The sequence below is a fragment of the Carassius gibelio genome, chromosome A11, assembly GCF_023724105.1.
Source record: "Carassius gibelio isolate Cgi1373 ecotype wild population from Czech Republic chromosome A11, carGib1.2-hapl.c, whole genome shotgun sequence".
NCBI classification, from domain to species: Eukaryota; Metazoa; Chordata; class Actinopteri; order Cypriniformes; family Cyprinidae; genus Carassius; species Carassius gibelio.
In genome coordinates, this window is record NC_068381.1 from 11,562,286 (window position 1) to 11,589,877 (window position 27,592).

A 27,592-nucleotide genomic window follows, 5' to 3' on the forward strand; every position below is an offset into this window, starting at 1 on the left:
ACAGGACATTCAATCTATAGTCTTGTTGTCATATATTACAGTTTTGCTGTTTATAGTAACTCATATAAATTTATTTACATAACATATTATGGCATTTACCATTAAAATTATGATTTTTTTTTTTTTTTTAATGAATATGCATACTTCTCTGTTAGAGTAGACAACTTTATGTGAAAAGAGTAGTATGTGTGAATTCACAGCATTCATAAAAACTAAGTAGGCAGAAAATATTCAGTTGACATATCCAACTGTACTGCTTTCTCAAAAGTCAGATTTGAGTGTGTCTGGCCACTTTGGGATGTGTGATAACCCAGTGATTTGGAGCCGATATTTCCTCAGATCTGCAATCAGCTCTTTAATTACTCTCAAAGAGATTATAGTAAAGTTGAGTGGAGAAACTGGTCCAGAAAACAAAGATGACATTTGTGTTGCTTGTAGAGACCTGTTAATCACACCCCTAGTATTTCGCCACAGGCAAGAAGAGGAACGGGACAGAGTTAAATACCTCTCTGATGAGACGTCAGACAGATAGAATAGAATGCACTTTTGTCTAAACACGGCTGGATTTCATCAGGATAAATGTGTTGAAATCTTTTTTCAACTTGTACATGTGACTCATACAAGCCACTAATACACACAAACAAACATATGCTTTCCAAAACAAACCCACACCCTGAGATTGAACCTCGTCCATCTGGACATGACTGTTTGTAATCGTTTTCCAGTCCATGAAGAAATCCTTTTAATCATTTCCTGTGAACCGCTACTAACCTGACCTGGTCACTGTAAAGCATTCTGGATTAAAAGTTAGAGAAATCATTATTTATTTTCATTTCTCTCACCACATGTTGTTTCTGAATTGTTGCCAGGGAATGGTTTCCCTCATGAAATTAATGTGATCTCTATTTAGCGAGAGAGACAGTGGAGTTATTATTGAAAGAGGGCCACAGGGAGTCGACGTTAAGCATAACAAGGAAGTTTGTGTGCTTTCACAGAGGGTTTTTTTTTTATCAGTTTGAAGAAATATACTTAGAACTTGGTGTATTAATTATTTTATTTTATTTTTTTAATCTGCCTGTTCTTCTCCAAACGTTTTTTCCTATGTAGGGTTGCTGATTGCTTAAACCCGTCCACTTTATTTAATTACATTTTTTTAATCGATTCTTGTTTTATTTAATAAAATATATTTTATTTGTATTTATATAATACAAGTTTTTCCATTTTATATTAAAACATTTTTAGGCCTTTTTTCTAACTTTGAGGTGAATTAATGCTGTAAAATAATGTGAATTATTTAGTAAACAGCTTCATGAGGTGCATCCTGGGATGCATTTTAAACATTATTGAAGGAGTTTACATGCATGCTGGACACATGCTAAAGAAAAAAAAAAAGTTTTCAAGATAATAATATGAGCAAAAGTCAGAAAAGTGTATCCAAACTAAGGCTAATTTTTAAACAAGAGGAGCTGAAGTAGAATATTTTAGTGTTGGTGAGTAACATTCCGTTCTCTCATGCTCCTTTAATATCTAGCTGCTTATCAGAATTTTAATGCAAGCTCACGTCTCACTAGGGATTCCAAAATTAGTGCCACTGTTGATAAGATAAAAGGTTTAGTGCTCTTTTCCCATTGGGTTAGTCCACTCCGTGCAAGTAGCATACAAATAACTTAAATTCCGCTTGTTCATGGAACCTGCCAGTACCTGTTCCTTTTTATCATTTTACCTGTTCTGCTTAGGCTAGGGATAATGGGACTTTCTGTGGACCATTTCATCCTTCCATCCTATCAAAGTGCAGTCCAATAAACTCTCTGATGGCTAGGGAGAAAACAAACTTATCACTAATGGCATCAGATTGTTTTTGGTTTCCTATCGTCGACAACAGTAACTGAGAAAGAACAGGTGTCCTTTAAAGTTTTGTACCCTACACTTCGAGAAGAGAAGCTTGTGGTTGTGTCGGTTTACAGATTAGTGGTAAATTACAAGTTAATGGTCTTGAATGAAAACAAAGGATTGTGGTGCTGGAATGTTTTAATTGGCCTAAGAAGGGGGAGATTTGTGGGTCTTAAGAGACGTTAGACCCCAGGCAATGAATCAAGCTGCTGTGTGGTCGGACAAATAGTGATAAATAACATTCCCCAGCAGACCTCGCCCGAGCATGCGTGTGCCTCAGATTATCTCCTGTGTTGAAAGGACTCAACGTGTGAGTATGTGTGTCTGTGTCTGTGACTGGCCATCTGTGTTGGCTCGCTGTTGATAAAGTCACTGAATTTTAAGGCCGAGAGCCATGCCGGGTTGAAGTCCGACCTTGGCTTGTGCCAAAGGTGAAAGCACTCTAGACTCCTCATTTTGAGACATCACAGACATAAATGGACTGGAATTCCAGATCACATCATTTCTGAGAAAACCTTCCCCTGCTGTACTCAAATATTTGCCCTCTTGTTGAACTGTAGATACAACAATCCTTCAGGCTTTTATTTGTACACTAGATCCATGTCAAGTCTATTGTATTTGATCCTGTCTAGCTACTGTTCTTCCCTATGAACAGATTGTATGTTGACTGTGTGTGTGGTCATTTGCATGTGGTTATGCTTATGTAACCAGAGCAAACAAAGTGTCCTCATACTGTTGCTCTGTCCCTCTGTTGGTTTCCCTCGCACCCCTTATCCACACACACATCCCGTCTTTTTCTGAAATAAATGTGTGTGTTTGTGCAAGGCTAGAGAGCTGGCACAAACTCCATGGTGACCAGGGAAGCATAAATGAGCCACCTGTCAAAAAGCTTTGTAGGATGGTGACTGAGCATACACTTAAAAGCCAGATTGTATGGACTCTCATATTTATGTTTTTACAGAAAATGACAATTAATATTATTATGATATTATTATATTATAGATAATTCTGCTATTATTTACCATGGCCTGAAATTTGTTTTGGTAAATGGGGGGAATTCCCCCTTTAGGTGGTTCTTATGGGGATATTTTTTTTTATTTATTTGAGGGGGAAGTTAGGGTATTTTTGTTAGACATATTGTTAGAAACTTTAATCGTCCAATCGCATTTGTGCTTTACAATTTATAATGTTGTTGATTCATATTAAGTTGTGAGGAAGATTCTTAAAAAGAACTTTGATTTTAAACTCTGAATTTAATTTATTTGAACTAAAAAATACAAGTAAACCGTCATTAAATAAGAATATTTAAATGATAAGCAATGGCACAAACAAACACAATAACAAAGATACAACTAAAATGAACTGTCCTTTAAGTTTGTCAGTAACAGTAATATTCAGGTACAGAAAAACCACAGAAACTGAATCTATTTTACTGTAAAATAACACTGGTTAGTGTTCACTGTATAAATACCGATTAATTACAGACAGCAGCAGGTTTATTTAGACTGCTGTCTCTTTAAGAACTCGTGCACAGATCTGTTACACATACGTTTTGTTCCTCAACTGTTTACATTCACTTAATAGCCTACAGTATATACGTTTAGTATAAATCGACTTAAGAGGTTAAGTGAATGATCCTCAAAATGGGATTTTGATATAACTTTGCATGTTTTTGGCCGTTTACACGCAATAAGGTGCAACACAACTTCATTCTGTAGTCATGTGCTCTCAGATGCGGCTATGTGTGCGTGGAATTTCGTGTGAACTCACAGAAAGGCGTCACAGAGAGCGCAGAATTACTGAATTTAGTACTTGAATGTTTACAATTGTAAGACTCAAAAGCACGTGCAATTGATAAATTCCATCTTCTGTACCTAGCGCCTACCACAATTAAATATTGGTGGGAATTTCATGCGTTACAAGTGTGGAAACTGCGGGAATCAGTAGAATAACACGCAATCCAAACAATCCCGCTCCGAAATTCAAGCCCTATTCACAGTGCTGGTTATCGTTGTGATTTATAATGAATGGGAAGTGAAGTTTTCACCCTCTTAAATTTGTTTATGCTATAGCTTAATGAGCTATGATCTGTGCAAAATATTCTGAGTGTTCTAAAGATTTGCATGACAAACAGTTTCTTAACAAATTCTGTAACATTCTGTTGTACCTGAAAGTAGAGCCGTCTAGAATCTACATGCAGAAATGCTTCTCTCCTGTATGAATGCAAAGGTGTTCGTGCCAGAACTTCAGAGCACACTTTTCCCATGAGTCCATTTGTGTACTACTAGTCTGGTGTACAATGATGTGTGAATGAGGTGGTAATGGAACAGGAAATGGATATGACCTTGCCTCATGTCACAACTTGATATATTACTGAGATTTCAAAGGGATTTGAATAAATCCTCAATATCTTACTGAGAAACAGAATCCTCATGGGCATACAGGTAGATCAAACCAGTAAATGGTTGTTTTTGCAAATTTTTTCCACATTATTTAAAAAATAAATAATTTATTCATTGTAGTCAGTCCATGTTTAATTTCTTTTTACAATAGATCCATTTGTTGTTGTTGTTTCTTATGTTTTTAATACTTAAGTCAGCTTTTTCTTCATAAGACAAGACTTCATTAAAATACAAAATCTGCATTTATACTCATCCTGTTGAGAGCCAGCTGGATTTTGGGATGTTTCTGGCATGTTTTGCCTACCTCCCTTGTCTTAAACCTAAAATGTTTGTGAGAAGGCAGCCAGAGTGTCTGATAAGATGAACGCAGTGTCATTGAGGAATGTGCAATGATACGGCATGGACACAGAGGGCCTTATATTCTGCATATTAGCCTGTGCATTCTGGAAAACAAGTAGCCACATTGCAAGCAGTAAAAGGACATGCATGGCCATCAGATGAGGACAGTCTTCATTAGAAGTTTGTTTTGGTAATCAAGAGCTGGGACAGATGCCTTTTAAATGAAAATTGTACCCACTGCTAGGGAACAGAGACGGACTTGAAAGTGAAATTAATATTTTGTCATTATTTGCTCATTCTCATGATGTTCCAAATCAAATGACTTTAGGCATATAACATATAAGACATGATGTTCATGATTCTCTTTTCCATATAATGAAAGGGAATACTGACCAGGGGCTGCCAAGCCTAAAAAGTAATTCAAAATACCATAAAGTAGTCTATAATACCCGTGATGTTGAGTAAAGAATGAATATACATTTTTTCTGTGAATTTTTCCTTTAAATAGGATTGAGTATGCAAGGAGTAGGGGAGTACAGAGAAACTTTGTAGAGCTGGTTCTCACTGTTTTGTACACTTCTGATAAACAAATAGAAGACTGATAAAATGGTAACATCCGCTAAAGTAGCGATCTGCATGGTTGTAAATAAACTGTGACCTTGGAATAATTGAAAGGCCGGAATGCTTACTGGCAAAACTCCACACAGGCTCATTAGCTTATAAACAGTAGCAAGTAATGGCTTGTAGTTATGTGGCGATCCTCATGAACATTACATCCTGTTCTGTACAAGTCAGCCCATTCTGCTCTAATAATTACAAATTGATGAAATAACCACTGTAGGATTATGAACATTGCAGGCCAGAAAATGTAAATACAACTAATTATTAGTTATGTGGCCAAACATTACTAATAATTCCTAGGGGGTGTCCACAAACTTTTTTTCTTTCATTACCATTGACCTTCTACTATGACTACAAAGAAATCCCTGAAAAAGCCGTTATAGAGGCTAAAAGCAATCAAGCAAATGAGACCCTTTTAAAATTTCAATGAAAATTACTAAGAATGAATTGTGCTCGCTTATTGCACCCTTTACGTACACTTTGGCAGTAGGCCTATAATCTAATATAATATAATAAGTTTACTTGCCCAATTGATATACTATTTTACACACACGCATAGATAAAAATCATAAGTTCACAAGTATTAATCACATTGACAGTGTTTGCTCAAACTGATTTGCTGAAATCAAAACAGAGACGATAATTAGATGAGCGCCAGCCAATAAGATTGACTTTTGCATATTAGTTCTGCCTACTACAAGAGAAACCAGCATATCTTCTACTAATTCTAAATGAACTATTTTATTATTTTGACAGGAAAATACAACAAAGAATATTTTTTACATTCAGCGTGTTGATTCAATGTGGTATGTAAGACTCTCGCTCTCTCTCTGTGCATGTGTGAGAAATAGTGCTATCTGCAAAGTGACGGTGAATTGTGTACCTTCACACCTAGAGCTGAGATATGTCAATAATACAGGTTCACTGCGTATCCATTGAGATGAACTAAAATAACACAGATCGCTTGATGGAGAGTGAAACTAGCGAGAATATATCTATGCTAAACTTGCAGTTAGCCTCTAACACACACACAGCCGAGTAAAATCAAATTATTTTTTAGCCAATGGCTAAAGATAGACATTATTTAGTCACATATTGATTTACAGTGTAGAGGGTTGGTTTATTTGCATAATCTATGTGTTATATTAGTACCTAACTCAGTAAAGGAATTATAAAAATGATGAGCAAACATGGCCAAAAATTAATGCTGAAGGCTATTTGGAATATAGTGCACATTATTTGGACTACATTTTTTGTTTAATTGTAGGTACTAGACAGCTACTGGTCACAGTTTGCTTTCATTGTATAGTAAAAAAAAAAGAATAATACTACAAATTCTTTGTATGTTCCATATAAGAAAAAGTAATAGAGGCTTGGAACGACCATAGAGCACATTGATATTGACAGATTTTTGAGGGCTGGATAAACTAAAGAAATTGTGTTAATCAAATGGTGTAAATATATCTGAAAGTTTCACCAGGTAACTATCATTGCTGCTGTTTGGTGTAACATTTTCACCAGGCAAATAATGTTGTGCTTACTGTAAGTTAGTGCACTATTAATTTTAGAAATCAGATTAAATGTAGTTTACTGTCGTTTAGTGCAGTGTTAATTGCACCAGGCAAATTGCAATGAGTTTATTGCAGTTTAGTGCAACGTTAATTAGTCCACCATCACCAAGTCAGTAGTGTTGTGCTTACTGCTGTACAGTGCAATGTTAACTGCACCAACCATTGCTGAGTTTTGAAAATAAGATATTCTCAGTAACTTGAATATTTTCCTAGAAGGCATGTTTAAGCCTAAACAATGGCAATTACTAAATTTACATACTGTATGCTGCACTATTTCTGCACATTAAAAAAGTTTTGAATAAGACCCAAGTTTGGTGCAACTATACTAGGGGTGCATGATAAATCACATGCAATATTTAATGCACATCTTGTCAGTTAAGCCAGTTCTGTAATCAGTAAATCTACATCAAGCTGTGCAAAACACAATCATATTTTGCGCATGTTTTGCGCAGCTTGTCAGTGAACAACGGCTCTGTTCAATTAATGCTGCTCCATGTGAAAGCGCGCAGGTGATGGAGATTTACCGCTGATTACAGAACTGGCTTTACTGACAAGTTGCGCATTAATATCGCATGCGAGTTATTGTGCAGCCCTTAACTATACTTACCCCACGATATCTTAACTTTAACATAAAATCTAGCCCGCTTCCTTCAACCTTTAGCAGACATTCTGAGCATGAAGGGTTTGGACAGGATATGATTACGCTCCCACAAACCCCTGACAACGAATTGCTGGGAAGCCCTAGTACGACATAGTCCATCCAAACCTCTGATGGACTGCCCTACTTCACCATGTTATATAACATTTCTGCAGCCCATTAGCACTGAATCAGTGGCCCTTATATTCACTTCCACCATTCCAATTGATAGTACAAAATAATCCAGGAGTAAGAACAGTCTTTGTTTTGTTAACCCATGGGGAATGAGTGACAGGGGGCCACTGAAAGGGTTAAAGGACAGACCACCACTCCAATCAGAGTTAATGATTAGAGTAGAAACAGAAATGCAGAAATGAGGGAGCATGCAGGGGCTGTGCTGTGGGGGGATTTGTAGAGAGAGGGAGTGAGAGCAAAGGGGAGAGAGAGAAAGCCACTGTGCTTAAATCCAGCTGGCTGCCTCCCTGGGAATGTAATCCATATGTGAGCACGAGTTTCTGCAGGAAAAAGAAAAGATATTACCCGCAAAGAAGCGATTGTTTCTGGTTTTCTTGTTTAAATTCCACTCATTCTGGCCCCTGGATCCTGGCGCTGGTTCAACAGCCAACACAAAAAGAGAGGTATAGTGTAGAGAAGGACAAAGGGAGAGTTGTGGAAGTTGGAGAGGATAAAAACGAAGGCAAAAGGAACAGTAGAGAACAATATACCGATTAGGGACCTGAGAGAAGAATGAAAGAGGACACGCAGGAGGAAGGCGTACTGAGGTAGGTCTAAAGTTAAAGTTTTATTTTCTAATTAATACTGGTTTAGGTGCAGAGGTAGAACTTTGTGCTAGGCTGTTTGGACTACGTCTGGATAGGAAGCAAGAGGAGACCATGTGTTTTTGTAAGTGTGTGAATGCATGAAAAGTTGGGGGCGTGGGGCTTCTGCAGGATCCAGAAGCCTGGAATATAGGACCACAACAAAGATTTGACAATCTTACAGCATAAGGGTAAATGGGATTTGCTTTAATGTTCATTCATGCATAAACTTAAAATAGCATTGGTTATATTTGATGTTATTGGATAATCAGTTGGATTCTGAACGTGCCCCATACCAGTATAGTTTATTTGCTCAGCCTATTGTTTTTGTATGCTGGCTCAAGCATTTTATCAACTGAATAGGTTCTTTTTCTTTTACTGTAATGACTCTGAGATTTATTTTTGTTGCATGGACACTCCCTTCAGCAGTCCCTGCTTGAAAATCCATTTTAAGCTTGTAGCTGGTTTGGAACAGGGTAATTGGTGTAAATTAGTCATTAGCTGGTCCAAATGGTCATTAGCTGATAGGTGTCTTGGTGTCTAGTCAATCACCCTGGACCAATGTATAATCAGCTTGGACCATTAGCACACTTCAAGTAGTGGCTTAAAATGTGTCTTCATCTTGGACCTGGTGGAAACTGCACACTTGCAATGAGTTTCTAGTGTTTCATGCCAAGAAGGTTATCAGGTTTAAGAGCCACCTCCCATCCAGAACCCTTCACTTGTTTTTAAAACATTATCAATAATGGCTTACCTCTATGTTTTTTGAAGATATATCCCAAATAAAATGTCGGGCTGCAGGGATTATTGAACAAAGTGGGAATGGATATTTTCCTCATTGTTCCCAGATGCATAATCTGTGTAAATGTGGAGTTTACTTGCTGACGTGAACGACAAGCTCCAAGTCCTAATTACACTTGGGAAAAACAGGGCAGGTCGGGGTGTTTTGACTGGAAGAATTTTCCTCACTTTTAAACACAGTAAGTTCAAAGCATGAAAGTGCTGTTAGGCAAGAGCAACAACTTGAATTGTAGAACAATAATGCTAGTGGTGCAGAAACGAAGCCTAGTACAAAGTCTCGGTATTTCTAAACAGTGTGTATCATGAAGGATGTTTTGGCAGAGACCAGAGAAGAACCCCAGAGATCAAAGTTCAACAACTTGCAAGGTTCAGAAAGCTATGCTAGGAATGTCCATTCCTGTTCCTGGAGGGTCAATGTCTTGCAGAGTTTAGCTTCTACCTGCCCAAAACACACTTGCCTAGAAATTTCTAGTAATCCTGAAGACCTTGATTTGCTGACTCGGGTGTGTTTGATTAGCGTTGGAGCTAAACTTTGCTGGATATTGGCCCTGCAGGAATATGATTGGGACACCCTGTGCTGTACCTGTATCTGCTAAACCTTTTGTTTGTCCTATCATGCCATGAGAGGATGGCTTCTCTGGACAGCTACACAGGTGGACAGTTCTCTTATACATAAGTAAATGTGTGCTGACAGTGTTTGTAAGGGTGAAAAGACCAGAATTCCGTAAGGCTCTGTGGTTGGCAAGACTTAGGCCCCGTTTACACTCATGCATTTTGGTTTTAAAACGCATAACTTTTGCCATGGTTGTGCCTATCGTTTACACTACTCCAGTGTTTTTCGCCCTTGGAAACTGAGACTTTTGAAAATGCTGCAGACCCTGTTTTAGTTTGAAGACTCCGGGTTGCGTTTCAGTGTAAATGGATCAAAACTGAGACGACCTTGACGACTGTGTAAACAATAACGTAATGCGCTTTGTTGTAGCCATAGATGTATAGATAGATTCCCCATTCGATCACTCCAAGCACGTAGACGGGTCCGCGATCTAAATAATAGGGAATCTATCTATTCATATCTATGGTTTTACCTGTATGAATGGACACGTGACATGCGTTTTAGGGTGTGTAGTGTAAACGGAGATCGTTTCTGAAATGCAGTGGAAACGCCAGTGTAGATGAGGATAGTTTTCATTCTAAAACACCATTTTAAAATGAAAACGCACTAGTGTAAACGGGGCCTTAGAGGTATTATTGGGTATTTGTTTTGAAATGATCTAGTGTCAGCACAATATGTCTTATTTTTTTAAGATTGCAGCATGCTAGGCTAAGCCCTCAGCCTAGAGGATGTGTGTGAGGTAAGAATTCCATTGGATGTGGAATCGTATTCAAGATTTTTCTTAAAATGCCCCACTTCAGCCGGTGTTATTGTGTGCAAGTGACTACGTCTCATCCTTCAAAAAGGATTTGTCAGAGGAAAAATAATTAGTTCCTATTCAGGTGGTTTGAAGTGCTACTTCAGGCTTCAGGAGTGTCAGGAATGTATAATTTCATTGTATCGTACTTGTCTGAATGCCATCATCCACAAGGTGCATGACACGAAATGCAGTCTTATCAACATATCTCAAGTGAAATGTGGACATGCACGTCCTTACACAGTATAAAACTAAAGTTTGAGTTCAGGTGTGTTATCATCTCTCATGTTCCATTGCAGTCTTACTATAGTGGTTTATCTAGGAGTGGCATCTGTTGTAGCTCGGCCTAGATTTTCTCTGACCTGACACAGGAACAGGTGCACAAATAGGACTACTGCTGTATGGACAAAGACCAATCTGATTGGCATGCAAGTGATCTACACTGCCGTGTCACTTGCCTGTGCAGCATTTTGACCTTTTCCAGATTCCTTTACTGAGTTCTAAGCCCATTCACTGAGTAATGACAATAGTGATCTCAAATGTGCTGAGTATAAAGTATAAGTTTATCAATTTGTCTTTAAATGTATCCAATAAAACAATGTTGCTACAACCATGCACAGACTGACATCTTTTGCCGTTTTGTTGCTTGTCATTCTATCCCGCAATGAACATTTGGTTTTTAAGATGGAATCTTCAATCAACTAAGCCAAACTAACGTTAACTAATGAACCTCAGAGCCTGAATTTCGTTTTGGAAAATGGGGGGATCTTATGGGGGGGATATTTTTATTTGAGGGGGGAGTTAGGGTATTTTTTTTAGAAATACGCCATTTTGATGTAATTTTGGACGTTTATGTGCAATAATGATGCAACACAACTTCATTTTGTAGTCGTGCTTCACGCTTAACTTTGAGCTCACAGAAAGGGATCTCACAGAGAGCGCATATTTAAAATTGTAAGACTTAAAAGCATGTGAAAATTATACATTCCCTCATCTGTCCCGAGTGCACTTCGGACACCCCATGCAATTGTGTTTGTCTGTTTGAGATTTAGTTCAAAGGACACATGCTTTGTATAAAGTTGTGGTCTGTGTACTTACATTTTTTTCCCTTAACCCCAGTCTCAGTCTTAAGGCATGTCTTGTGGTTAGAGGATTTGCTAACTCTCCTATGTTCCTAAAAGGATATTGCAACCTCCTTAATCGCTTGTCTCAAGAGTGGTCCTTGATGAACCCTGGTTAAGTGGAAGGATCCTGCAACTCACAAGGGGTTACAAGAGGACTAATGAGAACATTTAACCAAAACAAATCTGTTTCATTTTTGATTAACCCTCAGGTCCTAAACTATTTCCTCTTATCTTTTATTTTTCCAAAAGCTTTTTTTAATCTTCATTTTTCCACAATTTCTTACAATATTAAACATCGTAATGTAAGGTAAGGTTTTTATGTTTTATTTCTATTTTTTTCCCATTGGACATTATTGCAAAAAACAGTATACCATATTATATTTATTTTATTTATTATTTTTTATTACATTTATTTTTTGTCGTTGTTGAATTACAGACAATAATGTTAAACTTGCTTTGATCTAATAGGATAATATTGTAAATGTGATACTGTAAAAATTTATTGTAGTTGTAAAACAGTTTTGTGAATATTCATAGTGAATTTTTGATGGCAGTGAAATATGATGTTTAAACCCATGCTGATGTAAACAAAACAGTGGTGCTGACTGAAACATCCGAAACGTGTGTATAAAGATGCATATGTGTCTTGTCAGACAGTGCACAATCCCGATATACACATAGAATTTCACGATAAACACAGAATTTTGGTGAATATTCGCGCAAACATAATTCTATTCATCCTGATAAAATAACTACTGCTTTCAACTGCTAAATATGGAGCCCCACACATGCCATGCAGGTAAAAATATTAGGCTAAATCGTGTGCACGATTTACTAATTAGTTCCCTCAATTTACTAAAATGTGCACACGATTACTATTGCGTTCCCTCGATTTACTATTTCATTCACTCGATTTATAAACTGTGCACACGATTTACTAATTCGTTCCCTCGATTTGCTAATTAGTTCGCGTGATTTAGCAAATCGAGGGAACGCAATAGTAAATCGAGGGAACGCAATAGTAATCTTGTGCACGTTTTAGTACTTTGAGGGAACGAATTAGTAAATCGTGTGCACAATTTATTTATTTTTCTTGCATGGCATGTGTGGGCCTCCATAGCTAACAACTGATTTTTCTGTTCTTTTCATCAAATAAATGCAGCACCTTGGTGAGAAAAAGAGACTTCAAGTAAACTTACTGACCCCAAATTTTTTAATTGTAGTGTATATATGGGAAAAACCTTGTTTTATGTTTTGTTTTGTTTTTTGGCATGAATCTACACACAGTTGTATTCTCTTGTAGAACGGTTTTAAAAGCTGAGTTGAATTTTTGCCAACAGAGGCATTCGATTACCCAGATCTCCCCTTGATCTGATTTTCCTGTAGCACCTCCACCTCCATCAACACTTGTCTTATTTCTGGCAGCGAAGGCCTGCTTTATTCATTCTGACAATCCTGTCTGTAATCGTAGACCTTTTGAGGTCTGTGTGTATGACTGTTTGTTTGTCTTTCCTCCTTTTGTAATAAGGCACCTATTGTTTGTTTAAATGAAGCACTGTGATGTGGCACAATTATTTGACTAAAAGAAATTACATAATGATTAGTGTTTTCATAAAGCAGCTTGTTTAATTGGAACCATGAATGCACATATATCAGTGTTGAGTGAACATTTGGCAGGTCTCTTCGTAAGTAAACACACTTGCACTGTTGAGCAATGATTCTCACAGTTACCAAAGAAAGCATAGCTCAGCAATGTTCTGGAAGGTACTGTTTGACTTGGTCAGGGAGAGAGCGATGCCCATCTGTGTATATTTCCAATAGAAAGAGAGAGAGAGTATGTGGATGAGGCAAAGAGAGATGGATTTGAGCTTCGGCCAGATAACCTGAGAGTGGGCACTAATTAATCTTCACCGCGGTGATGTCATCAGGGTGTGTCTGACAGATTTACTGTCTGCTGGACGACAGGAGGGATATTCACAAAGACCGATCTGTGAATCTTTTTACAAAATATTTGTGTAAGCTTTGTGTTTTCGTGGCCCGAAGCCAGTTTCACCCACATGATTTATCCATTGTTTATGTGCGAATATTTAATATATCATGATTTATTGAGTATGTGGCAGGCTATGGGAAACTACTAACAATCAAATTAATAAACAAAATAGATGGTGAGAAAGTCTGAGTGATGAGCTTATTGAAAATTGTAGTGCTTTAGGATTTCATTACTTTATAACTTGCAGCATAAACCTCTTCATTGCAAGGGGACTGACTGATCCTTAAAGGGATGGCTCATGTAAAAATTAAAATGTGGTAATTATTTATTAAGCCATATATGGTCATTTTGTAAAGAGTTGGGTAAAGATCATTCAAAATGTTTTACTTTCATGATCCACAGAAAAATAACTGCAGATGGGTTTGACATGACATGAGGGTGAGTAAATGATGACTGATTTTCATGTTTGGGTGAACTGTTCCTTAAAAAGTCAGGTATTAAATGCTGTTAGATTAAAGGAAAAGCATTTTAACGGACGGTCTCATGCCACACTGAGCACAATACTCAATAGGATAGTCCTGAGAGAAAGCTTTGTCAGCAGCTTTTTTCCACCAGTGTTCATTGATCCATTTGGGTGAGTCTTAACAATCAATACTCACTGCAGCCTCCATCATTAATTAGACACACAGGTACATTTCCCCACCTCTGCTCTTTTATTTTATTACTGCTGCCTTCCTTTCTCTTGTTCTCTCTCACTTTCTTTTCTCTTCTTTCTCTGTGCTATGAGATCACACTTGGTGAAGGTACAGAGGCCTGGGCAGCTCTTGGCAGTTCGAAGATGTAACCTTAGCTTTGAAGAACATGAAGGGAAGTAGTGGGAAACTCCCTGTATCGGTTTCCATGATGCCTCCTCCTGAAGACAGCCACTCACAGCAAATTATACGCTGCTCTGGGATCAACCCCAGTATTTGCTTTGTTTTCCTTTGGAGATATCTAAACTTTCTTAAAACAAAGTTGCATAAGTTTCCCAACCATTTTTGTCTTTTGTACCCTAGCTTTAATATCCCATTCACCACCTGAAAGAAAATGTGTCCCTTTCAACTCATATAAGAGCTATTTTCAGAGAATGTTTTAAGTCAGATTTTTCTTGTTGTTTTTCTTGTTTCAAACATTATCCTCTCTTAACTTTGGCAAATATGTATTAAATTGATAAAAAGTGACAGTAAAGACATTTTAAAAAGTTACAAAAGGTTTTGATTTATAATAATAATACATACAGAATCCTGAAAAATATGCATCTCAAAAGGTTTTCACAAAAAATTTAAGCAGCAATGTTTTCAATATTGATAATGTAAAAAATGGTTCTTTGGGAAGGCAGCAATTCGATTTGATTCATGACTCATACTGTAGGTTTTCGATTCGATTCAAGAACGATTTTTGCAAATTTAGAACAATTCAATTTGATTTGAGTCACAATTCAATTTGATTCGATTCGATTATAACAATTTAAATCTGCATTCTTAAAGTGCATTCACAGGAATATTTAATGTTTCCCCTAAATTGCAATCGCAATCCTTTGACAGTCTCGGGTGGAAAACAGTGGAGCACATGAAGGACAGTTTAGAGGCACAATTTACGAATACTCTTCAAGGTCTCCATTAATTTGTGCATGTAGCAATTTAATGTGTATATATTTTGAAAGCATTGAATCGCTATAGAAATTGTGATTCATTCGATTCTTAGTGTTTTGAATCGATTAATGTCCGAGATCGGCAATTCACGATTCAAAAATCATGTTTCAAGATCGATGCATATGAATCATCAGGGTTAGTTATCGATGCATCGAGAAAACGAGTGAATCGTTACACCCCTATGTAACACTGAAGAGTAATAATGCTGAAAATTCAGATTTGTCATCACCGTTAGTACATTAAAATTAATTCAATTATATTTAAATTTCAACATAATATGATTAATTTATATATTTATATACAATATATTAAAATAGATAAGTTAATTTAAGTTGCATTTATGTTTCACAATGTTATGTTTTAAAAAGTTTTTACTGTATTTTTATTTAAATTATTATTCAAAACTATGTTTTGGTGAGCATAACAGGTTTTCAAACACCCTTTTTCTTTTCTTTCTTTTTTTTTTTTTTTGGTAGTGCACGTTTACAACAAAAAAATTGCCATTGCGGTAAAAAACAAAATTTTTATTTTTGTTATATTCTCTAGATTTTTTTTTGTTTTGTAATGTTGTGCTCAAGTAAAATTATATTGAAATGTCACTAGGCTAATATTACTTGAAAACGATACAAAAATAAGAATCAAAATAATAGCATTTACAAAGGTAAATAAAGTGTTTGTTTTTTTGTTAGTTTTTTTTTCAGTCTATCCTAACTTAATTCATCGTGTGCCGTATGTTTTCCTTTTTTTAATTGTTTATAAACACACACACACACACACACACACACACACACACACACACACACACACATATATATATATATATATATATATATATATATATATATATATATATATATATATATATATATATATATATTCCAGCTGGTGTATTTTTCTGTGAATGTTTGTGGTACCTCCTTCAATAGCTCTGTCCTTGACGTTCTCATTGCGAGATGAGTCATTGCATGTGAGTGTGAACACGCGTGTGCGATCTTAGGATTGCTGTTGCTAGGAAAACTGCTGAAACACCACGTTTACTTCTTCTCTTACCTCCAAGACAACAAATACTGTGTAAAATGATTTAAAGCTATCTCATTGCATAATTAATATCCATGATTAATTTAGTCTATGAGGTCATGCATTATATTTGTTTGCATGTTTGTACCTATTCTATGTCTACGGACAGACATAAGAAGGCCATTTGCTCCATCTGTAGCATTGAAATAGACTCAGCGGAAACGTTGCTGTTGTGACCTTCAGTAAACAGCCAATAGTCAAGATTGAGCTTATTCGCATTGTGGTTCGGTGTGATGCTGCTGCTGCAAGCTCATCGGAGGCAGCACTCAAGTCTAATTATTCATCACCCATCACTCCCTCTTTCCCCTCTTATCATCCCTTTTTTGCATTGAACATGCATTTTCAGATCTGTCTGATGATATGAAGCTCAAGATTTTACTCTCAGCTGAAACCTAAAAACCTGCCATTATGCCAAACACCAGCAGCCAGAACATGCTGGTTCCTTTTACAGGAGCACTGTAGATCATGAAATACCAGTGGTGATGTTCAGGGTTAACTTGTCAGATGTATAGCTGGGTGTGTTTAAAATATTTTAAGTGCACAAATCTGTTTTAAATACTCAAATCTGACATGAACAGTTAAAATACTCTGAAAGTCAGAGATCACTCTGTTTTGTGTTTTTAATTTCAATGCAAAGACATTTGTAACAAATTATATTATCAGCCTGACAATTTGAGTAACATTCTTGAGAAAAATTATTTTTAATTAATAATAAAAAATGGTTTTCTGTCTTTTTTTTAAATGAAAACTCAGAACTCAGACTCCAAAAACGTATGTAAAACATCATGTGTAAAAACTGAATGATCAATGCACCTAACAATAGAATACAGTTTAAAACATTATTTTTAGAAATAATAATAATAATTAAATATTTTAAGTAAAATAAATGACATTTTCAATCTTATATTTTGAGTATTTTAAATATTAATATTTAAATATTTTTAATTTGGGATTCTGTATTTTTAACAATTATTTATTTAAAAATAATAAATAATAACAAATAAATAATAATCTCACATTAAATCTCACGTTTTGAGTATTTTAAAATTAATATTGAAAACAAAATCAGTATTTAATAAAATTTCCGTATTTTTATTGATTCTTTATTTAATTAGATATTAAATCCCATATTTTCAAAGTGGTTTCACCCCACAGTAAAGTGTTGACAGCAATAATTATTTCACTTTTCATTATTCACAAAAATAACACTCAGATTTCCATCTTGCCAATCTAAATGAGTAGATATTATATTTCATAGCCATAATCATAATTCCACCCCTGCACAAAACATAAACCACATATTGTTTTAAGTCTGTCTGTGGTGTTCTCAGATGATCTCTGAGTGGGCGTTTTTCGTGGAGACAGCGCTCATACGAGTCGTTTGAGTCCCTCAAGCACAGATGACAAACTGGCTCTCTGGCTGACCTTCACTCTTTCACCGCAAAGACGCTTTTAATTTGAGTGTGTAGCTCTCGATTCTGAGCGCAGCACAGAAGGAAGGTTTTTTAACAGCACAAACTCAGCAGGTAAATTGTTAGCAAATGGAAGTGCTGTTTAGACTCGGCATGCCACGTGTCGTTCTGTACAGCAAAAACCAGACACATTACAAGCTTATATGGTACATTCCATACCAACTCTGTCTCAGTGTTGAATGAATGTGCGCTCTTTATATCCAAGGTTTAAGAAAGGATAATAGCTGAGGAATGAATGCTGATGTCTTACAAAACACAATACGGATTAGCTGGGAATGCAAATGATTAATGTGAAATCTATAGGGTTAGTTTAAATATTCAAGAGTTCAGTTAAAATATTCATAATATATTCATGACCAAAGATCAAAGATAAAGAAAGCAAGAGATGGATATAAAGGTTTGAAATCCAGGGTGAGGAGGGGGTAACAATATGTAGGTTATGCCTTCAGAGGGCCAGGTAATCTGCCTCCTCCTATTTATATGTGTCCCTATCATATCTGTCCACAGCAGGGGACTGGGTACGGACACCATCTGGTGAGACCACTTATAATTGAGGCCCACGGATAGAAGAACTTGGACGACGGCCGTGTGTTTATAGTGGATTTGACAGCTGACACATCTCACTGAGGCAAAGTGCAAGACTGACCTCAGCAGATGCCACAGGCTTCTTTTATCTACGTGGATGGAAACTATTAATTTCTTCTTGATCAAGATACACTAGGAACAGGTATTACATAATCTTTCCACGGTCACTAAGGGTTCTTGTTTTATCTCAGCTGCATAGAAACTGTTAACTTCAAAACTATGATATAACTAGTCAAGTGGTGCGTGACTGTATAAACAATGCTAGAGTGTGGTGGGTGTTTGCCACAGTGTAAAGCAGTCACTAGGATGTTCATATTGGTTTCTAGGGTATCCTGGGGAATGCGATGGGGTTGCTGTGTGGTTGATTAATGGTTGATTGGGTTTCTGAGCGTTTGTTAGGGTGATGGGTTGTTTCTAGATACCTGCTAGAATGTTTTGGATGGTTGCTAGGGTTGAAATTGGCTGCTAGTGTGTTCTTGATGTTTTGAAAGGAACTTACTCGAAGATAAATGAGTCATTAGAGTGAGAGAAAATGGTTGTATGTCCATTGACATAATTAAAGTCAATATGACTTGAGTATATATGACAAAGTGGCATTTTAACCACATAAACACATTGCATTACACCAAATACACAAAATAATGTTATTTTTAGCAATGTCATATAGGGCTGCAACTAACGATTATTTTGATAATCGATTAATCTGTCGATTATTTTTACGATTAATCGATTAATCGGTTTATGTACTTATATTTTAGTTTTTTTCCCCAAGTAAATTATTGTAAGGGTCTTTATCATTCAGCATTGATTTTTAAGAGATTTTAACCATTTTGCATTGTCATATCCTCATCAAAAATATACCTGGAGTTGTTTTATTATGTTAGTAATCCTTTGTCGAACTCTTCTGCAATCAAAACACTGATCCATACTCTAGCAAAATTCACAAGGAGATTTCAAATATTGTTTTCACCATGGCAGTCCTTAGAGCTCCTAAAGTAGTTTAACATCCCAAACAAAGCTTAAGGAATCTTTGAGAACATATTTTCACGAAGTATAAGGATACAACAGAATAAAATTGCAGTGCATTGTATTTTATTATTTACTGGGAAAAAGCTTTATAGCTTATGCTGTGAAATTGTAAACAATCCTTCGAAAAAAGTGCCAATGGCATGAAACCTGAATGGAACTCACAATTTAAAGTAAAATCCATCAGAAGGTCGTCCAGAAAAAAAAAATTGGGACACACACAAAAAACCTGCTGTGTGAAAAAGAGCAGTGAATACTTAGAAAAGAAGTGCATTTTAAATATACTCAAACATTTACCTCTCTCATTCAGTCATAATTAGGCTGCAAGTCTGAATTATGAACTGGTAAACGACAAACTGATCACATAACATGCTTGTAAAGCTTTAAATGTTAACTGTTAAAAAGCAATGTTATCAGCTTTTACGACTAAACATTTGCAAACAACCTTGTACTGGAGAATCTGCACAAATAAAATTCTTAGGGGCCGTTCACATATCGCACCTAAAAACGCGCGGAAAACGCTAGTCGCGCCGCTTTCTCCTTCTTTCCAAAGCGCTCGGGCAGAAGCGCCCCTGAGGCTCTGCCTTTGCTAAGTAACCATGACGTGCTCTCTCCATGACGTGCCCTCTCCATGAAGACCCGGAAATTTCAGCAAAGGATAAATGGATGCGGTGTGGACGCGCCTGGAAAAACGGGCGCATCACACCGCGTGCGTGTCGCGACCGCGTCGCTTCCATTATGAGAGTGCATACTGCGCGCCTACATAGGAAATAACGAACTTGAGCACGCAAAAGACACGATATGTGAACGGCCCCTTAAACAGTTCAGTAGTGCAGAGTTTACAGGTTACTCTTCATTTTAAAGGCTCAAAGTAAAGTACTCCCACTTCCCGCTGAATGCTGCAGAGACGCTGTTCGGGAAGCACGTGACATAAAACGAGGCCAGCTATTGGCTATTCGCTACTTCACCTGCTGTACTGGCTGAGTAAAACCTCCGGTGGCTCATTACTGCCACACTTTGGTCACGCAGATTTGAAATATGCACGAAATGAGCCGCTTATGGCAAATAAAATTTATTTAGCGACGAATCGATTACTAAATTAGTTGACAACTATTTTAATAATCGATTTTAATCGATTAAATCGATTCGTTGTTTCAGCTCTAATGTCATATGATTCCTTGTTGATAGTTGGTTGGTGCGTTTTTTTGCCACGCCCCTCCTCCACTGTGATTGGTTAGCTGACTGAAAACTGACGGTGATGAGCGGTGCGCTTTGCCCAAAGTTGAACATTTATTAGCACTTTGTTGTTCTGCTGGCATCCTAAAAATGTGGCGCTCCCATTAAAAACAATTTTAAGAATATGCTAGCCTCAGGAAAAAATGCTTTGGTGGATACACTGCCTCAGTCTGTTAAACAAGTAGATCCTCGGCTCTCTCGGGGCCTACCTGCAGTAATGATGTGCCACTGTTTTTCTTCATTCGACTGGTCATGACATTCCGGTGTTTATATTTCATGATTCTTCATTTAAGTGATTATTTAGCATTTTAGCGAAAATTCTAATAGTGTTTTTATTTTTCTAATAATTACTGCAGATAGAATATTTGAATATACAACTATTCGTGCACACCCCTAATTTTAATATGCTTGAATTTTATTGTTTTTAATGCTGAGCTTATCTCTGTGTGAGGTACTGATCTAATTATTTCCTTGTTGGTGTTATATGTGTGTGTCTCTGGGTAAGGTTTGACAAGGGGCTGGTACAGATGCAAAGCCGTCTACCTGTTTTTTGCCTCGGTCACTCCCATTCACCACAGCCAAGGCTGTCATGGACATCTCAGGGGAGTTCTGGTCATGACTCCTCCTCGGTTAGGCTTGTGGATAGCATCTAAATCTCAATCTGATTTGTGACAGGAGGCCCAACTTGTGTTTGTGAGAAAGAGAGAGAGAGTCGAACGAAACCAGTAACCAAATAAGCTGAGCCGAGCAGATCTAGAAGGCAAGAGAGCCAGAATGAGATATAGAGGTTGAGCCAGTGAGGGAGAAAGAGAGAGAGCGTGTGTCTGTGTGAAGCTGGCTGGCAACAGCACACATGCTCAAGGGGAGAAAAGAGGACAGCAATTATTGTGTCCAGCACCCTACAGCTCCTGCAATAAAGGCTCGCTGCTGTCGGCATAACAAAACTGCTATTCTCTCCACCTGGCCTCATCCCACTGATTTATATGATTGATCCGGAGGAAAATGCTGAAGTTCCGCGCGGACCGGCGAGTGAGGTAGGTAAGGCAGGATGTTGGGAATGAATTTATAGCGGCAGACAGCGGTGTGAGGGGAAACTCTGAGCTGGAGGTCAGGCAGGACTGCAATGCAGTGCCTGCTTTCCCATGGAATATCTTTACGAGATATTGAGGTTTACTCTCAGCAAGTTTGATTTGTGTTGACACCTCATTTGTGTCCCTCCTGGATTCCAGTGTGGATGCCTTCAAAAGCTCTATTCTGATGCTGCTGAATCATTTCGTGTTCACTAACAAATCAAGTATTGATTAGTGGTCATATTAGCGATGTTTATGAGCCTCTATGACCAGTGCCTCTATGTAGGTTTATAGGTTACACACGAGCAGGTGTGCTCCATTGCAAAACCACATTGGAGCACGCACATGTGTGCTCACACATCTCAACCTGATTTTGGTGGCTGGGCTGTTGTGCTAGATTTACCTAAGTGTTTGTCCTCTGATGTTAAATGGAGTGCAGGGCTCTGTTATACGTACCTTTTTGGTGTCAAGAGGTAGATGCCTTCGGCATGAGTGTATTCTTGGCTTGTGTTTCTTGTCCCCGACCTATCAGGCCACGTGTTTGTTGTGTGTCTACAGAGACTGCACAGAGTTTGTGTTCTTTTTGTGTTCTTTTTGTGTTCTTTTTGTGTTGTCCTTAAGTGGTTAATGCCAAAATTTGGCATGTTGTTCGAGTGCACTTCTATGGCCTATTTAAAGAACACTTATATGGTGGGTTTGCTGTATGTAGGAATACCATCAAACTGAAATGATAAGACAAGAGCAAGAGGAATATAAGGGCCTTGAGTCTAGTGTCTTTTCAGGAGAGCCAAGAAATTGTTAACTGATGGCCATTGGTTACCACATTGATCTGGGGTAGTCAGGATTTCAGATTACAAATGTGTAAACTTTGGGTTAAAGTTTCTTACTTGCAATATTTATGAGGTTAATGATATTGGTCAAATTGAAGTATGTGACTTTTGCACATGTGTAATTATCATCTCATAAATTCGCTAGTAGTGTTGGCTACGTTGTAACCTTTTCTCTGGTAATGAAATTAAACGGAGCATAAAGGTTTATGCAACTGCACATGAATATTTCATGCAGCAAGAATTGTAAAGTCTAAGATTCGTTGTCGGTTCCTGTAAAATGCTAGCACCTTCACAATATACATGTAGTGTGTAGCTGAGACAGTAGCAAGCAACTGGAAGAACTAATAAAATCGAGTTAATGTTGTTATGAACAAAAACATCTCCCAGTTGTGTAAATGTAGACATTTAGCACTTTGAATGAAGTTAGCATAACATTTAGCATAACATGCTAACCCCCTTTCAAAATGTGAAATATTTACTTACTCAAGGTCGTAGTGGTCTTAACTATGGGTTAGCTTTTTTTAACCCCAAGTAAAGCATAGTGTGAAAAGCCTTAAAGAACTCATTAAGTCATGTTCGCCTGGCAATGATGTATGGTTTAAATGTGGATTAAACTCTAGCTAGTCACGTGACAGTCATGATATTAAATGTATATTTTTTTGCCTTCACTTATAAACATTTACCATGACTTTTAGACAACAAGGAAAATTAATTGCTAAATTATGCACATAATGAAATGCATTTAGCCATGTACTATAATTCTGCATCATTACAGTAACATATTACGTAGGTTCATTATCTTTTATAAGGGAGAAGTTAATTTCCCTTACTATAAAGTTTGGTGTCAGTGTCAAAGTCTGTGTGTCCAATACTTTTAGCTTTAGCTGATTTAGCTTGTTAAATTAGACAGATGCCAACATGGATAGGTAGTATATCTCTTATTCTCATATCTTTTTAGAGTTATGTGTTTTTGTCTTTTTTTATTTGTATTACTTAATTTCAAAAAATTTTATTTCAGTTTTAGTGTTAGTAATTTTTATACTTAACCATGTCAACTTATTTTATTTTAATTTAGTCTGTTTCTAATATTCCAGTTTCTTTATTTTTGTTTCTTCTCATATTTAAATGTTATTTTATTTTAGCTTCATTTAAATTAACAAAAACAATTTTAATAATTTAGTTTTGGTTCACAATAACAACGCTGCACTTGTCCAATGTAAAATCTGGTTCCTGAAGCAAAACAAGTCTAAATTTCACTTTACTCTAACTGTAGAATGACTGAAATTATATATTATGGCCTGGATCTCCTCTAAATGCTGGTTTGAATGTCTCTGCATGTCCCTCACAGAAAACAGAGAAAACGTATTTGCTTGCTCCCTGTTCAGCAGTTGTAAAATCAGTAGCCAGGAAAGTGACATGCAGCAATGCAAACACTTGTAGGATTTACACCCGAGACACAAGTTACAAGTGCACATGGGAGTACACACGAGCCGAGGTCAGAGAAAGTGTGACAGGAAGTTGAAGCTCCATTCTTCAGGCACTGTATATGGACAAATGACACGGGTTCTCTGAATATAGACTCAATAGGTGTGTAAGAGCTCTGACATGTTGTGCTGCTAGAACTGTTCTTGTTGATATTTTGACACTTTACACACTCTTTCACAAGAGCTGACAGCCATTAATTTCCACAGCAGTTGTATTGATCGGACCTAATGTTGTAATGCTGAATTATTAAACAGGTTTTAAGCCACAAGAATGAATTGTGGAGCATCTTAAACAAATGGAAAATCAGTTCCCAATGCTGTTGGCTTCATATTCTTCCAGAGAAAAAGAAAGATGGTTGTGGATGGATTGAAATGTGTTTGTCAATGAAATTCTAAGCAGTTTTTTCTTCTTCTTCTTTTCAGTCAAAATGACCCTAATGGAACAGCTGGACACCAGCAAGTGATCCAGACACATCTAGAAGAGAACGGACCTTTGAAACCCTTTCTGTGAGTGAGCTTTAGTTTATTCATTTGTAAATGTGCTGCTGCTTTTATACTGCCTTTGTTAAATCTGTGGGGGACAAAATCTGTTTCTAATAAAAGCTGCTCTTTTCAACTTTATATTCTGAAAAATAACCTGAAAAACATGGTTTTCACAAAAATATTAAAGGGGGGGTGCTAAAATGCTATTTCATGTATACTGAGTTTTTTACACTGTAAGAGGGTTGGATTCCCATGCTAAACATGGAAAAAGTTTCAAAAATTAAGTTGTACGTTTGAAGGAGTATTTTTGTTCCCAAAATACTCCTTCCAGTTTGTCACAAGTTTCGGAAAGTTTTTTCCGAGTATGGCTTTGTGTGACGTTAGATGGAGCGGAATTTCCTTATATGGGTCCTGAGGGCACGTCTGCCGGAAGAGCGCGCGCTCCCGTATAACAGAGCACTGAGAGCACAACAGACATTCACTGATCAGAGCGAGAGCGTCGCGAAAAGTCACAAAAGAAGTGTGTTTTTGGTTGCCAGGGCAAGACAACCCTGCACAGATTACCAAAAAAAAAAACAGCATTAAGGGACCAGTGGATGGAGTTTATTTTTACAGAGCATCAACGGAGCTGTGCAAGTGTTTTTGTTTGTTCCCTGCATTTCGAAGATGCTTGTTTTACAAACAAGGCCCAGTTTGACACCGGATTTGCGTATCGTTTATTTCTTAAGGATGATGCAATCCCAACGAAAAAGGGTCACGATCGTCTGTTGGAACAGCAGGCGGTGAGTAAAACTGCTTAAAATATCTCTGCCTCCTTGATAGTGCGTCCCCTCCCATGCCGGAGACCCGGGTTCGAGCCCCGCTCGGAGCGAGTCGTTGCTGCTGCTGCTCTCGTTCAGTTTCAGCCTCGGGATCTGATTCTGGATCATAAATAAACAGCTGAATCTGACTGTAAGCCATGGTTTGTTTTGAATGATGGTTTTTCCCTCACGATAATGTCACAGTTTCCACATGCTATCAACGCAAAAGCCTACTGGCGCTCGTGATTCTTTAGCTCCGCCCACACGTCACGCCTCCAGCCGGTCGTGTTTTTCCGGGAAAAATCGGTACAGACTATCTTTCTCTTATGAATATAATAAAACTAAAGACTTTTTGGAGTTATGAAGGATGCAGTACTACTCTATAGGTACTCAAGATTAACAGGATATTGAGTGAAAACGAGCATTTAAAGGATTAGTTCACTCCCAGAAGAAAAATGTCCTGATAATTTATCCACCCCATGTCATCCAAGATGTTCATGTCTTTCTTTCTTCAGTCACAAAGTAATTAAGATTTTGAGGAAAACATTCCAGGATTTTACCCATATAATGGACTTCAATGGTGGTCAACGGGTTGAAGGTCCAAATTTCAGTTTAAAAGGGCTTTACAGGATCCCAGTTTAAGAACAGGGGTCTTATCTAATGAAATGAAACATTTCAAATCAGCTGTATCTTAGGTAAAAATGAAATGTAATTTTATTTGGACAAGAAATCAGTTTACTTGCTGATAGAAACAGTGTTCTCAACGGTCACTGTCACTCACGTCGGTGGAAATCATCAACTCTCACTGAAAATGAATCATTTCCGTCTCTTTGTTGCAGCAAACGTCAGTGTGAACGCCCTTGACGAGACAGAGAAACAGTTACTTGTCAGACCAGCCCTGTTTTGTCTGCCTTTTTGTATAATAGCCACTATACAGTAATTGTAGACTAGCGGAAACACAAATTTATACAAACAAACAGCACTGCCCGGATAAATCACACGTAAAGCATTTTATTAATTAGTCTTGAACTATGTCATATTACATGTGGAGGATAAACACATCAGGATTTCATTGATTTCGTCTATAAATTTACTAAAATATTCCTCTTGGACAAAGAAAATGCACTTACCTCTGTCAAGATCCCACTCTCCTTTGGATCGATGTAATGCTGAGTCGAGAGCCGAGAGCACATTATTAAGGGGCAATGCCATTAAAACCGAGATCCATCCAGAATTTAATTTAATTAAATTCCTGGTAAGACACAGGAAGCAGCTGGAGCATACTCAGTATCTCCAGCGAAGGTGAAATAAAGCCATAGATCATTAGCACAGAGATGATTCTAGTGTGGGAATCATGTCCTAATGTATAATTGTTATTGTCATATGAGTGTTCCCACTTTGTGCTAATGATGGTGTGTGTTTTTATGTCTCCATTTGAAATGTGTTAATGCTCTGTTCCTTATGTTTATGTGATGTTCTTAGCTTCGGAGACTCATAATGACTTGCGTATGGCTGTAAACTGACTTCGGATGGTGCCGTGCACCACAGCAACCTTTCCAAGATGGAAGCTTTAGCCACCGAGCGGCTTTAGGGGATTGTAAATTCATCTGTCTTGCTGATCGGTGGATCGAAGGGTGTTGGAGAGGGCCTGGGTGTCCCAGTAAGGAGATCAATATGATTGACCTGGGACTGCGGGCCTGCATCCACCAACTCTTTCTCTTTCTTCCTCTTTTCGCCCACTCCAATCACATTCTTTGTGAACCAACGGCCTGTTTTTAAACTTCAACATCAGGGGTGCGGCCTTTGCGATGGTGCCAGTTGGGAATAAAAATAGCTGCGCCCCAAATGCCTGTGTGCTTCCTTCCCATAAACCCTCAGTTTTTCACCAGTTTGAGCTCAGTACATTGGTTTGAAAATGATTCCCCTGCATTTGTGCGCTGAACGCAGGCAGATGAGAGGTTTGTTACGTATCAGAAGCTGGGATGGCTCAGTGGCTTTGTGTGTGTGCTCACAGGAGCTCTGATTCGGAAATGAACGGCAAGGCGGTTGGCAGGGGGCCAGTGAACAAAGCCAGTGAAGCAAACAGCAACACCAACAATCTCAGCATGGTGTCTGAGACGCCCCCGGACTCCCAGAACTACTCACGGGTCAGTACACCTGCTGTAAATTAAATAGTTGACAGAACTAGAAATTATAATAATTATTTTTATTAGTATTGTTATTATTAGTATTATTA

The 27,592-nt window shown here is 37.5% G+C and overlaps 1 protein-coding gene across 13 annotated transcripts in view; it reads left to right on the forward strand.

Moving 5' to 3' along the window:
• The window catches only part of LOC128022356 (pleckstrin homology domain-containing family A member 6), an 80,449-nt gene that overhangs the window by 17,549 nt on the left and 35,308 nt on the right, over window positions 1-27,592 (forward strand). For 3 of the 13 annotated variants that reach the window (XM_052609806.1, XM_052609808.1, XM_052609811.1), the window contains exons 1-3: window positions 7,936-8,242; window positions 24,497-24,580; window positions 27,371-27,503. In XM_052609806.1, the coding sequence (XP_052465766.1) occupies window positions 8,208-8,242; window positions 24,497-24,580; window positions 27,371-27,503 (252 nt within the window). In that variant the 5' untranslated portion in view covers window positions 7,936-8,207. Of the gene's footprint in view, window positions 1-7,933; window positions 8,243-18,349; window positions 18,570-21,568; window positions 21,724-24,496; window positions 24,581-27,370; window positions 27,504-27,592 lie in introns of those variants that run through there. The other 10 variants (XM_052609812.1, XM_052609814.1, XM_052609819.1 and 7 more) reach the window with 8 other exon arrangements.